At 37.8% G+C, this 15,539-nt stretch overlaps 1 protein-coding gene across 13 annotated transcripts in view; it reads right to left on the reverse strand.

Moving 5' to 3' along the window:
- Positions 1-15,539, reverse strand: part of NCKAP5 (NCK associated protein 5) — a 1,217,724-nt gene that overhangs the window by 629,838 nt on the left and 572,347 nt on the right. For all 13 annotated transcript variants that reach the window (XM_086350084.1, XM_086350120.1, XM_086350141.1 and 10 more), the window contains one exon: positions 1,965-2,028. In XM_086350084.1, coding sequence (XP_086206210.1) covers positions 1,965-2,028 — 64 coding nt within the window. The remainder of the gene's footprint in view (positions 1-1,964; positions 2,029-15,539) is intronic.

Raw genomic sequence — 15,539 nt, forward strand, 5'->3', positions numbered from 1 at the left:
GCTTTTCAACTGTGGTGTTGGAGAAGACTCTTGAGAGTCCCTCAGACTGCAGGAAGATCAAACCAGTCAATCCTAAAGGAAATCAGTACTGAATATTCATTGGATGGACTGATGCTGAAGCTGAAGCTCCAATACTTTGGCCACCTGATGCGAAGAACTGGAAAAAAACCCTGATACTGCGATAGATTGAAGGCAGGAGGAGAAGGGGATGACAGAAGATGAGATGGTTGGATGGCATCACCGACTCAACAGACATGAGTCTGAGTAAGCTCCGGGAGTTGGTGATGGACAGGGAAGCGTGGCGTGCTACAATCCATGGGGTCGCAAAGAGTCGGACACGACTGAGTGATTGAACTGAACTCATTCTCTGGGTATTTCCTACACTGAAGAATAACCTCTATAATGTTTTAAAAGGGGTCTTAGTTTTACAAAAAAACTAGACAGTTATCTGAGACAATTTCAACCCAGGTTCATTCACTGTCAGATTCAGAAAGATAAATTCTTTAGGTGTCTGATGTTATGAGCTTAAATAATATACCAGAAAAACCTTCTCATTACAAAAACTTCACATGAGCAAATGCTCATTCACATGATTCACTAAGCTAATGGAATCGTACAATCCCAGCCTCCTCATTTTAAAGATGAAGAAACAGGCCTAGAAAAGCTGTCACTGCTTCACCTTCACTTTGAACATAGCTGAAGAAGTGCTGAACAGGAGCCAGCCTGAACAAAGATGGAACTATTACAGAATGACCTAGCTGAGAAACATTGTGCAATGCAGCGTAAGTCCAGATTGAACGTTTTCAATTCACCATGTAACTAAATTTTCATTTTCTCCAACTCATTCCTGTATCATTGTTCAGAGATCATATTGTTTGAACAGTCAAGATTCTCTTTGCCTTGAGATCACTACCAGAGCAAGCAATGTGATCACCTCCCTGAGTATTTTAGTATGTTCAAGGGCCACCAAAACTTCCAGAACCCACTGAACATTCAGCCTCTTGTTCAAGACCTTTGCCTGCCCTCTGGAGAGAAGTTCAAGGCCAGTTTATTTTACAAGTTTCTTACTCTTTTCAGCAAATGAATTGCCAATTAACTCTCATGAAATCAAATGGAAGCAGCTTTCAGGGTTTAAAAATGTGTGGCTTCTCTTTTTTTAAAAAAAACCATTGGCTGAGAAATTGAACACATGCCACTGTTTTGTTATCAGTGTGGGGAAAAAATCTGGTGTCAGATTTCTATTCTCAGAGGTAACAGCAGCAGTTAATCCACATAAGTCCATTTTCCAGGTCCCCCAACAGTTGTCTCTGATTTTAGAGGGACACACAGGCAGCTACTTTGGCAAAGAAAGTCTATAAAATGAAGCTGCCTGGACCAAAACACCTATATTGATTTTTAGTACAATTCAAAACACAAGGAAACATCAGTTTCCTAAGTAGCACATACTGAAATGGACAGGGAGAAATACACCGCAAAGAGTTCAGAGAAAGAAGAGGGTAAAAGACAATTACATTAGCAAACATCTGTTCTTTTCTTTTGTTTCTGAGGTTGTTGTTTTTTGTTTTGTTTTTTTTTTTTCCAGGTTTGTAGCACTGAGAGGCTTGAATTAAACTGCACTCTCCTTATCTGAGAATCTGAGATTGCTCCTTTAGGGGTACTGTGCTCCCAGCTGGAAGCCTAGGCATTTAATAGACCTTTAGGAAATAAAGCCAACGACTTTTGAACATTTTAACATCCTCCTTAAAGCCCTCAAAGAGTTATTTTTCCCAATTAATCTTTCCTGCTCTCTCAGCAAATGGCAGATCTGTTTAAACTGCATTATAAACATATTATTTACCAATGTAGCATTCAGTTTGCTGCAAGCAAATATTTTCCTTTGAAATCCTTAATGAGACAAAATGCCTTTCAAGCCAGAGACCTCTGGAAGGGAGGTTGGGAATTGGAACAGACCAGCCAGGACTTACCATGGCCCCTTCACTTCTTCTCTGGGCAACTTCTCTCTGCAGTCGGGCCACAGCCAACTTCTCCCTGGAGAAGCAAAAGTACATGATTAGCTGACCATCCTTCTCAGGGCAGAGGGACACTGGCATGGCTTCGAAACATCCTTTTGCCGTCTCCAGGAAAACCCCCTCCTTGGTTTAGCTCACTTCCTCCACTAAACTTTCTATAAATATTTAAAGTGATTGGTCACGAGTGCATTGTTTTCACTGCGTGTCATGAAAGAGATATTTTTGTAATAGCCAAATAAATGCTATATCCCAACTCAAAGCTTCCCTTTAAGTTCATGAACATGTATCACTTATAAATGTTCCATGGCTAAAATATTTCAGTTTTCCTTTCTGTTATCAACTTTGCTCATAAATAGTTTTAACTATTTTTATTTCTTTTGTTGCCCTATGTAGATAATTGAATTTGAAAAGCAAACAAAATGTAACCTGGTACCATTCTTGAAATAAAAACAGAAAATCCTTGGCAGGCTTGATATATAACAGGAACAGTGCTGGCCATTTTACCTGATCTCATATGAGACTGACAACAACTCTATAATATTAATAGGCTTCATATGAGACTGACAACAACTCTATAATATTAATAGGCTTTATTATCTCCATTTCATACATATAGAAATGAGGCTAAGAGGCTAAATAATATATGAAGCCCCCAGCTGGTAAATAGTAATATCACAACCAAATTTTAGGTCTTCCTTAGTTCAAAACCTACTTAAAAATTCTACATATCATTTTTCAGGATCTATGAAATATGAAAATGTGAAATTGAAAATCAGATTATTTAAGTATTTTTTAGTTCACAACAGGGAACTATTTCTAAGAGCTTTGTATACTTTATAATTGGAATTCTGATTTCACTTTTAAAAATATAATAGTCACCAAAATTTTAAAGACACTTTTGTAAGGTGACAGATATCTTCATTTTGGCCAACTTTTCAATTATTCTTAAAAAGTTAATAGATGAAGTAGGGGTAATGAACTCTTCCAGTAATTCTCAAGTCTTAGTTCTGGCAAGGATCTTCCCTGAAATCCTCTACTGCCTTCAATTTGAAAGCTATTTCAGCCCTCTGCTTTCCCTCTACACAGGATCAGCTACATGCAAACAGCAAGGAAGCAACCTGAATCCAAGATTAGGGTGAGGATTTCTCCCTCTCTAACCATTTATGTATTTGAAATGCTCAAGACTGTCAAGAAGGCATGCATTTTAGTTTGGTTATGGGCTTCCCTGGTGGCTCATATGGTAAAGAATCTGCCTACAGTATGGGAGACCCAGGTTCAATATCTGGGTTGGAAGATCCCCTGCAGAAATGAATGGCTACCCACTCCAGTTTTCTTGCCTGTAGAATTCCATAGACAGAGGAGCCTGGCAGGATATAGTCCATGAGATGGCAAAAGAATCGGACACAGCTGAGCAACTAACACTTCCACTTTCACACAAAGTAGACTGACTTTGTAGTAGGAATATTTCTCTCTCTGAATAAACACCTAAAGACACAAACTAGAAGGAGGAAAAGTAGAATCAGGAGACTTTTGAGGGATAAAGTTTTGGGAGCCAAGGGCAGCACCTGTGCTTATAATCTATGAGATGGCAACAAAGTAGGTGGAAAGAAGCCAGAAAGAGATGGGGTCATGTATCCCTTTTTGGGGTTAGCCGGGCAAAGAGCCCACACGTGTTTTCTGATCCAAGTCCAGATGAGCAGGAGCAGAGAATTGAAAGAGAAGACTATGACAGATTTCTGGTTTAATAAGAAAATTAAACACTTGGTAAGTATTCATGAGCCCAAAAGAATGGAGAAGATTACATTAGTAGTCTATGACTCAGTAAGTCCACTCTGAGGTATAAACTCAACAGAAGTGTGTGTGTGTGTGTGTGTGTGTATATATATATATATATATGTTCACTAAAAGACATTGTACTATATTGTTCATAGAAGGACTACTCATAACACCATTAAACTGAAAATGCACACACCCATTAACAGTAGAATGGATAAACCTGAACATAGTTATACATTAAAATGTCATAAAGTACTAAGAAGGAACAATCAAGACTTCAACACAATAGTAATGGGTAAAAGAATAAAATGTAGATGAATATACAGCTAATTTATTTCATTTATTGAAGTTCAAAGATGGCATAACTCTACCTGTTTGATAAAGTAAGAAAAAGAAATTAAAGATACAATTATCAAATTTGGTTTTGCTGTTTAGTCGCTAAGTAGTGTCTCACTCTTTGCAAACCATGGACTAATGGAGGCTCCTCTGTCCTCCATTATCTGCTGGAGTTTGCTCAAATTCCTATCCATTGATTTGGTGATACTATTTAACCATCTCATGCTTTGTTGCCCCCTTCTCTTTTTGCTTTAGCTCTTTCCCAGCATCAGGGTCCTTTCCAATGAGTCAGGCTCTTTGTATCACGTGGCCAAAGTACTGGAGCTTCAGCAACAGTTCTTCCAATGAATATTTAGCATTGATTTCCTTTAGGATTGACTGGTTTGATCTCATTGTTGTCTGAGGGACTCTCAAGAGTCTTCTCCAGCACCACAATTAGAAAGCATCAATTCTTTAGCACTCAGCCTTCTTTATGGTCCAACTCTCACATCCATACATGAAGACTGGAAAAAACATAGCTTTGACTGTATGGACATTTGTTGGGAAATGATCTCTCTGCTTTATAATACGTTGTCTAGGTTCATCACAGTTTTCTTTCTAAGGAGCAAGCATCTTTTAATTTCATGGTTGCGGTACCATCCTCAGTGATTTCAGAATCCAAGAAAATAAAAGCTGTCACTGCTTCCATTGCTTTTCCACTTTTATCAAATAGGAAGAGGTAAAAATTGGCAGTATTCAAAGACAATATAATGTTCCAAACAGAAAATCCCAAGGAATTTACAAAACAATAAAAAGTTTAGCAAAGTCACAGGATACAAGTGAATATACAAAAGTCAATTGTGTTTTTATGTACAAGCATCACACAATTGGAAAATCAAATTTAAAGAATTTATAATAAGATAAAATACTTAGGGAATAAATGTAATAAAAGACTGCTACACTACAAAACACTGTGTACAGCAATTAAATGAGATTTTATATGACACACACCTCATTTATGTGACACAAAAACTTAATATCACACTCAAAATTTTTACCAAAATAATCAATAAATTATTTCTCACTGGAATATATAACATGATGAAACTAAATAAAGAGAATCCAGAGGGGAGGAGCCAAGATGGCGGAGGAGTAGGACGGGGAGAACACTTTCTCCCCCACAAATTCATCAAAAGAGCATTTAAACGTCGAGTAAATTCCACAAAAACAACTTCTGAATGCCGGCAGAGGACATCAGGCACCCAGAAAAGCAACCCAACTCTTCGAAAGGAGCATTCCTCCCTCCCTCCACACAGCGCGACTGAACAAGCCTAAAAAAAAAAAAAAAAAAGTGTCCTCCACCGTGCCCTTTGAGTCAGGGCGGAAACCAGATACTGAAGAGACTAGCAAACAGAAGAAGATATAACAGAGGGAAACGCCTTGGAAGCTACAGGCAATAGATCAAAACCCTGTGGTTACTACGGACTACATAGGAAGGGGCCTATAGATCTTGAGAAATAGAAATCTGACCAAGGAACTAGCCAAAAATGAACTGAACCCACAACACTCACAAAAAAAAAAAAAAAAAAAAAAAGTCCTAGATATATTTTTATTATTTTTACGATCATTCTTTCTATTTTTTTTTAATTAAAAAAAATTTTTTTTAAGTCCTCTATTGTTCCTTTAATTTTCACTTTTATAACCTATTACTTTGCAAAAAAAAAAAAAAAGACCCTATTTTTTTCTTCTTCAGCAAACTTCATATATATATATTTTATAATTTTTTGACCTTGGTTTTTTTTTGTTTTGTTTTTGTTTTTTTCTTCTTTTCTTTAGCATTGTATTTTTGAAATTCCAAACTCTACTCTAGATTTTTAATTTTCGCTTTTTGGTATATGTTATCAATTTTGTACCTATAGTTTTTTTTAATATAATTTCTGTGACTTTTTTTTTTTTTCTTCTTCTCTGTTTCTTTCTCTTCTTCTTTTATATAACATTGTATATCTGAAATTCCAAACTTTACTCTAGATTTTTAATTTATGCTTTTTGGTATTTGATATCAATTTTGTACCTGTATTTTCTTTATAATTTTTGTGACATTGTTCGTATTTGTTTGTTTTCTCTCTTTATTTTTCTTCTTCTTTTTTTTTTTTTTTAACATTGTATTTTTGAAATTCCAAACTCTACTCTAGATTTTTAATTTTTGCTTTCTGGTATTAGTTATCAATTTTGTACCTGTACTTTCTTTATAATTTTCGCGACCTTGTTTGTTTTTGTTTGTTCGTTTTTTCTCTCTTTCTTTTCCTTCTTCTCTTCTTTAACATCGTATTTTTGAAATTCCAAACTCTACTCTAGATTTTTAATTTTCGCTTTCTGGTATTAGTTATCAATTGTGTACTGTACTTTCTTTATAATTTTCGCGACCTTGTTTGTTTTTGTTTGTTCGTTCTTTCTCTCTTTCTTTTCCTTCTTCTTTTCTTTAACGTCGTATTTTTGAAATTCCAAACTCTACTCTAGATTTTTAATTTTTGCTTTTATGTATTTGTCACCAATTTTGTACCTTTAAGGACCCAATCTTCAGGACCCATTTTTCACTAGGGAGTGAGATTACTGGCTTGACTGCTCTCTCTCCCTTTGGACCCTCCTTTTTCTCCACCAGGTCGCCTGTGTCTCCTCCCTAACCCCTCTCTACTCTACCCAACTCTGTGAATTTCTGTGTGTTCCAGACGGTGGAGAACACTTAGGGAACCGATTACTGGCTGGATCTGTCTCCCTCCTTTTCATTCCCCCCTTTTATCCTTCTGGCCACCTCTGTTACCTTCCTCCTTCTTCTCTTCTCTGTATAACCCCGTGAACATCTCTGAGTGGTCCAGTTGTGGAGTGCACATAAGGAAGTGACTACTGGCTAGCCCACTCTCTCCACTATTGATTCACCTCATCTCATTTGGGTCACCTCTAACTCCCTCCTCCCTCTTCTCTTTTCCATGTAACCCTGTGAACCTCTCTGAGTGACCCCCACTGTAGAGAAACTTATCATCTTTAATGTAGATGTTTTATCAATGGTGTTGTATAGAAGGAGACGTTTTGAAACTACTGTAAAAATAAGACCGATAATCGGAAGCAGGAGACTTAAGTCCAAACCCTGACTCCAGGGAACTCCTGACTCCAAGGAACATTCATTGACAGGAGCTCATCAAATGCCTCCATACCGACACTGAAACCAAGCACCACACAAGGGCCAATAAGTTCCAGGGCAAGACATACCAAGCAAATTCTCCAGCAACAAAGGAACACAGCCCTGAGCTTCAAGATACAGGCTGCCCAAAGTCACCCCAAAACTATAGACATCTCATAACTCATTACTGGACATTTCATTGCACTCCAGAGAGAAGAAATACAGCTCCACCCACCAGAACACCGACACAAGCTTCCCTAACCAGGAAACCTTGACAAGCCACCTGTACAAACCCACACACAGTGAGGAAACGCCACAATAAAGAGAACTCCACAAACTGCCAGAATACAGAAAGGACACCCCAAACTCAGCAATTTAAACAAGATGAAGAGACAGAGGAATACTCAGCAGATAAAGGAACAGGATAAATGCCCACCAAACCAAACAAAAGAGGAAGAGATAGGGAATCTACCTGATAAAGAATTCCGAATAATGATAGTGAAATTGATCCAAAATCTTGAAACTAAAATGGAATCACAGATAAATAGCCTGGAGACAAGGATTGAGAAGATGCAAGAAAGGTTTAACAAGGACCTAGAAGAAATAAAAAAGAGTCAATATATAATGAATAATGCAATAAGTGAAATTAAAAACACTCTGGAGGCAACAAATAGTAGAATAACAGAGGCAGAAGACAGGATTAGTGAATTAGAAGATAAAATGGTAGAAATAAATGAATCAGAGAGGATAAAAGAAAAACGAATTAAAAGAAATGAGGACAATCTCAGAGACCTCCAGGACAATATTAAACGCTACAACATTCGAATCATAGGGGTTCCAGAAGAAGAAGACAAAAAGAAAGACCATGAGAAAATACTTGAGGAGATAATAGTGGAAAACTTCCCTAAAATGGGGAAGGAAATAATCACCCAAGTCCAAGAAACCCAGAGAGTACCAAACAGGATAAACCCAAGAAGAAACACCCCAAGACACATATTAATCAAATTAACAAAGATCAAACACTAAGAACAAATATTAAAAGCAGCAAGGGAAAAACAACAAATAACACACAAGGGAATTCCCATAAGGATAACAGCTGATCTTTCAACAGAAACTCTTCAAGCCAGGAGGGAATGGCAAGACATACTTAAAATGATGAAAGAAAATAACCTACAGCCCAGATTATTGTACCCAGCAAGGATCTCATTCAAGTATGAAGGAGAAATCAAAAGCTTTTCAGACAAGCAAAAGCTGAGAGAATTCTGCACCACCAAACCAGCTCTCCAACAAATACTGAAGGATATTCTCTAGACAGGAAACACAAAAACGGTGTATAAACTCGAACCCAAAACAATAAAGTAAATGGCAATGGGAACATACTTATCAGTAATTACCTTAAATGTAAATGGGTTGAATGCCCCAACCAAAAGACAAAGACTGGCTGAATGGATACAAAAACAAGACCACTACATATGTTGTCTACAAGAGACCCACCTCAAAACAGGGGACACATATAGACTGAAACTGAAGGGCTGGAAAAAGATTTTCCATGCAAATAGGGACCAAAAGAAAGCAGGAGTAGCAATACTCATATCAGATAAAATAGACTTTAAAACAAAGGCTGTGAAAAAAGACAAAGCAGGTCACTACATAATGATCAAAGGATCAATCCAAGAAGAAGATATAACAATTATAAATATATATGCACCCAACACGGGAGCACCACAGTACGTAAGACAAATGCTAACAAGTATGAAAGGAGAAATTAACAATAACACAATAATAGTGGGAGACTTTAATACCCCACTTACACCTATGGATAGATCAACTAAACAGAAAATTAACAAGGAAACACAAACTTTAAACGATACAATAGACCAGTTAGACCTAATTGATATCTATAGATCATTTCATCCCAAAACAATGAATTTCACCTTTTTCTCAAGCGCACATGGAACCTTCTCCAGGATAGATCACATGCTGGGCCATAAAGCTAGCCTTGGTAAATTCAAAAAAATAGAAATCATTCCAAGCATTTTTTCTGACCACAATGCAGTAAGATTAGATCTCAATTACAGGAGAAAAACTATTAAAAATTCCAACATATGGAGGCTGAACAACACGCTGCTGAATAACCAACAAATCACAGAAGAAATCAAAAAAGAAATCAAAATTTGCATAGAAACGAATGAAAATGAAAACACAACAACCCAAAACCTGTGGGACACGGTAAAAGCAGTCCTAAGGGGAAAGTTCATAGCAATACAGGCACACCTCAAGAAACAAGAAAAAAGGCAAATAAATAACCTAACTCTACACCTAAAGCAACTAGAAAAGGAAGAAATGAAGAACCCCAGGGTTAGTAGAAGGAAAGAAATCTTAAAAATTAGAGCAGAAATAAATGCAAAAGAAACAAAAGAGACCATAGCAAAAATCAACAAAACCAAAAGCTGGTTCTTTGAAAGGATAAATAAAATTGACAAACCATTAGCCAGACTCATCAAGAAACAAAGGGAGAAAAATCAAATCAACAAAATTAGAAACGAAAATGGAGAGATCACAACAGACAACACAGAAATACAAAGGATCATAAGAGACTACTATCAACAATTATATGCCAATAAAATGGACAACGTGGAAGAAATGGACAAATTCTTAGAAAAGTACAATTTTCCAAAACTGGACCAGGAAGAAATAGAAAATCTTAACAGACCCATCACAAGCATGGAAATTGAAACTGTAATCAAAAATCTTCCAGCAAACAAAAGCCCCAGTCCAGACGGCTTCATAGCTGAATTCTACCAAAAATTTAGAGAAGAGCTGACACCTATCCTGCTCAAACTCTTCCAGAAAATTGCAGAGGAAGGTAAACTTCCAAACTCATTCTATGAGGCCACCATCACCCTAATACCAAAACCTGACAAAGATCCCACAAAAAAAGAAAACTACAGGCCAATATCACTGATGAACATAGATGCAAAAATCCTTAACAAAATTCTAGCAATCAGAATGCAACAACACATTAAAAAGATCATACACCATGATCAAGTGGGCTTTATCCCAGGGATGCAAGGATTCTTCAATATCCGCAAATCAATCAATGTAATACACCACATTAACAAATTGAAAAATAAAAACCATATGATTATCTCAATAGATGCAGAGAAAGCCTTTGACAAAATTCAACATCCATTTATGATAAAAACTCTCCAGAAAGCAGGAATAGAAGGAAGATACCTCAACATAATAAAAGCTATATATGACAAACCCACAGCAAACATTATCCTCAATGGTGAAAAATTGAAAGCATTCCCTCTAAAGTCAGGAACAAGACAAGGGTGCCCACTTTCACCATTACTATTCAACATAGTTTTGGAAGTTTTGGCCACAGCAATCAGAGCAGAAAAAGAAATAAAAGGAATCCAAATTGGAAAAGAAGAAGTAAAACTCTCACTATTTGCAGATGACATGATCCTCTACATAGAAAACCCTAAAGAATCCACCAGAAAATTACTAGAAATAATCAATGACTACAGTAAAGTTGCAGGATATAAAATCAACACACAGAAATCCCTTGCATTCCTATACACTAATAATGAGAAAACAGAAAGAGAAATTAAGGAAACAATTCCATTCACCATTGCAACGGAAAGAATAAAATACTTAGGAATATATCTACCTAAAGAAACTAAAGACCTATATATAGAAAACTATAAAACACTGGTGAAAGAAATCAAAGAGGACACTAATAGATGGAGAAATATACCATGTTCATGGATTGGAAGAATCAATATAGTGAAAATGAGTATACTACCCAAAGCAATTTATAGATTCAACGCAATCCCTATCAAGCTACCAACAGTATTCTTCACAGAGCTAGAACAAATAATTTCACAATTTGTATGGAAATACAAAAAACCTCGAATAGCCAAAGCGATCTTGAGAAAGAAGAATGGAACTGGAGGAATCAACCTACCTGACTTCAGGCTCTACTACAAAGCCACAGTTATCAAGACAGTATGGTACTGGCACAAAGACAGAAATATTGATCAATGGAATAAAATAGAAAGCCCAGAGATAAATCCACGCACATATGGACACCTTATCTTCGACAAAGGAGGCAAGAATATACAATGGATTAAAGACAATCTCTTAACAAGTGGTGCTGGGAAATCTGGTCAACCACTTGTAAAAGAATGAAACTGGACCACTTTCTAACACCATACACAAAAATAAACTCAAAATGGATTAAAGATCTAAACGTAAGACCAGAAACTATAAAACTCCTAGAGGAGAACATAAGCAAAACACTCTCCGACATACATCACAGCAGGATCCTCTATGACCCACCTCCTAGAATATTGGAAATAAAAGCAAAAATACACAAATGGGACCTAATTAACCTTAAAAGCTTCTGCACATCAAAGGAAACTATTAGCAAGGTGAAAAGACACCCTTCAGAATGGGAGAAAATAATAGCAAATGAAGCAACCGACAAACAACTAATCTCAAAAATATACAAGCAACTCCTACAGCTCAACTCCAGAAAAATAAACGACCCAATCAAAAAATGGGCCAAAGAACTAAATAGACATTTCTCCAAAAAAGACATACAGATGGCTAACAAACACATGAAAAGATGCTCAACATCACTCATTATCAGAGAAATGCAAATCAAAACCACTATGAGGTACCATTTCACACCAGTCAGAATGGCTGCGATCCAAAAGTCTACAAATAATAAATGCTGGAGAGGGTGTGGAGAAAAGGGAACCCTTTTACACTGTTGGTGGGAATGCAAACTGGTACAGCCACTATGGAGAACAGTGTGGAGATTCCTTAAAAAACTGGAAATAGAACTGCCTTATGATCCAGCAACCCCACTGCTGGGCATACACACTGAGGAAACCAGAAGGGAAAGAGACACGTGTACCCCAATGTTCATCGCAGCACTGTTTATAATAGCCAAGACATGGAAGCAACCTAGATGTCCATCAGCAGATGAATGGATAAGAAAGCTGTGGTACATATACACAATGGAGTATTACTCAGCCATTAAAAAGAATACATTTGAATCAGTTCTAATGAGGTGGATGAAACTGGAGCCTATTATACAGAGTGAAGTAAGCCAGAAGGAAAAACATAAATACAGTATACTAACGCATATATATGGAATTTAGAAAGATGGTAACAATAACCCGGTGTACGAGACAGCAAAAGAGACACTGATGTATAGAACAGTCTTATGGACTCTGTGGGAGAGGGAGAGGGTGGGAAGATTTGGGAGAATGGCAATGAAACATGTTAAATATCATGTAGGAAACGAGTTGCCAGTCCAGGTTCGATGCATGATGCTGGATGCTTGGGGCTGGTGCACTGGGACAGCCCAGAGGGATGGTATGGGGAGGGAGGAGGGAGGAGGGTTCGGGATGGGGAACACATGTATACCTGTGGCGGATTCATTTTGATATTTGGCAAAACTAATACAATTATGTAAAGTTTAAAAATAAAATAAAATTAGAGGAAAAAAAAAAATAAAAAATAAACGTGAGGAGACAAAAAAAAAAAAGAGAATCCAGAAGCTACTCTGATGCTTATGATGATAATTAAGTTAATATAACAGTACCTGAATTTATTGCTTTTTCAGAAACATTTAACTTCTAGTCTACACTCTATACTGTATTATATTTCCCTTGATTGTTACTTAAGTATATCTTTTCCTCTAAATAAGAAAACCTTCCTAAGTGATCAATGCAAAGAAATACAGAAAAACAATAGAATGGGAAAGACTAGAGATCTCTTCAAGAAAATTAGAGATACCAAGGGAAAATTTCATACAAAGATGGGCACAATAAAGGACAGAAATGGTATGGACCTAGAAGCAGAGGATAGCAGAGAAGAAGTGGCAAGAATACACAGCCACTTCAAGAATACACAAGAATACATAGCAAAGAAGAGGTGGCAAGAATACACAGAAGAACTGTACAAAAAAGATCTTCATGACCAAGATAATCACAATGGTGTGATCACTCACCTAGAGCCAGACATCCTGGAGTGAGAAGTCAAGTAGGCCTTAGGAAGCATCACTACGAACAAATTTAGTGGAGGTGATGGAATTTCAGCTGAGTTATTTCAAATTCTAAAAGATGATGCTATGAAAGTGCTGCATTCAATATGCCAACAAATTTTGGAAAACAGCAGTGGCCACAGGAATGGAAAAGGACAGTATTCATTCCAATCCCAAAGAAAGGCAATCACAAAGAATGATAAAACTACTGCATGATTGTACTCATCTCACACGTTAGCAAAGTAATGCTCAAAATTCTCCAAGCTAGGCTTCAACAATACTTGAACTGAGAACTTCCATATGTTGAAGCTGGATTTAGAAAAGGCAGAGGAACCAGAGATCAAATTGCCAACATCCGCTGGATCATCGAAAAAACAAGAGAGTTCCAGAAAAACATCTATTTCTGCTTTATTGACTATGCTAAAGCCTTTGACTGTGTAGATCACAACAAACTGTAGAAAATTCTGAAAGAGATGCGAATACCAGACCACCTAACCTGCCTCCTGAGAAATCTGTATGCACATCAAGAAGCAACAGTTAGGACCGGACATGGAAAACTGGACTGGTTGCAAACTGGGAAAGAAGTAGTTAAGGCTGTATACTGTCACCCTGCTTACTTAACTTATATGCAGGGTACATCATGCAAAATGCTGGGCTGGATGAAACACAAGCTGGAATCAAGATTGCCAAGAGAAATATCAACAACCTCAGACATGCATATGACACCACCCTTATGTCAGAAATTGAATTGGAACTAAAGAGCCTCTTGATGAAAGTGAAAGAAGAGAGTGAAAAAGCTGGCTTAAAACTCAACAGTCAAAAAACAAAGATCATGGCATTCAGTCCCATCACTTCATGACAAATAGATGGGGAAACAATGGAAACAGTGACAGACTTTATTTTCTTAGGCTCAAATCACTGTAGATGGTGACTGCAGCCATGAAATTAAAAGATGATTGCTAAGCTGAGTGCCAAAGAATTGATCCTTTTGAACGGTGGTTTTGAAGAAGACTCTTGAGAGTCTCTTGGACTGCAAGGAGATCCAACCAGTCCATTCTGAAGGAGATCAGCCCTGGGATTTCTTAGGAAGGAATGATGCTAAAGCTGAAACTCCAGTACTTTGGCCACCTCATGTGAAGAGTTGACTCATTGGAAAAGACTCTGATGCTGGGAGGGACTGGGGGCAAGAGGAGAAGGGGACGACAGAGGATGAGATGGCTGGATGGCATCAGTGACTCAATGGACCTGAGTCTGGGTGAACTCTGGGAGTTGGTGATGGACAGGGAGGCCTGGCGTGCTGCGATTCATGGGGTTGCAAAGAGTCGGACATGACTGAGTGACTGAACTAAACTGCTTCCTGGAAGAAAAGCTACGACTCAACCTAGACAGCATATTCAAAAGCAGAGACATTACTTTGCCAACAAGGTCTGTCTAGTCAAGGCTATGGTTTTTCCAGTAGTCATGTATGGATGTGAGAGTTGGACTGTGAAGAAAGCTGAGCACTGAAGAATTGCTGCTTTTGAATGGTGGTGTTGGAGAAGACTCTTGAGAATCCTTGGACTGCAAGGAGATCCAACCAGTCTATTCTGAAGGCGATCAGCCCTGGGATTTCTTTGGAAGGAATGATGCTAAAGCTGAAACTCCAATACTTTGGCCACCTCATGTGAAGAGTTGACTCACTGGAAAAGACCCTGATGCTGGGAGAGATTGGGGGCAGGAGGAGAAGGGGATGACAGAGGATGAGATGGCTAGATGGCATCACCGCCTCGATGGATGTGAGTTTGAGTGAACTCTGGGAGTTGGTGATGGACAGGGAGGCCTGGTGTGCTGTAATTCATGGGCTTGCAAAGAGTCGGACACGACTGAGCGACTGAACTGAACTGAACTGAACCTCGACAGCATATTAAAGAGCAAAAACATTACTTAACCGAGAAAACTCTGTCTAGTCAAAGCTATGGTTTTTTCCAGTAGACATGTATAGATGTGAGAGTTGGACTATAAAGAAAGATCAGCACCAAAAAATTGATGCTTTTGAACTGTGGAGTTGGAGAAGACTCTTGAGAATCCCTGGACTGCAAGGAGATCAAACCAGTCAATCCTAAAGAAAATCAGTCCTGAATATTCATGGGAAGGACTGATGTTGAAGCTCCAATACTTTGACTACTGATGAGAACTGACTCATTGGAAAAGACCCTGA

This window comes from Bos grunniens, chromosome 2 (genome assembly GCF_055505025.1).
Source record: "Bos grunniens cultivar Pamir isolate PY7600 chromosome 2, Bosgru_T2T1.0, whole genome shotgun sequence".
NCBI lineage: Eukaryota > Metazoa > Chordata > Mammalia > Artiodactyla > Bovidae > Bos > Bos grunniens.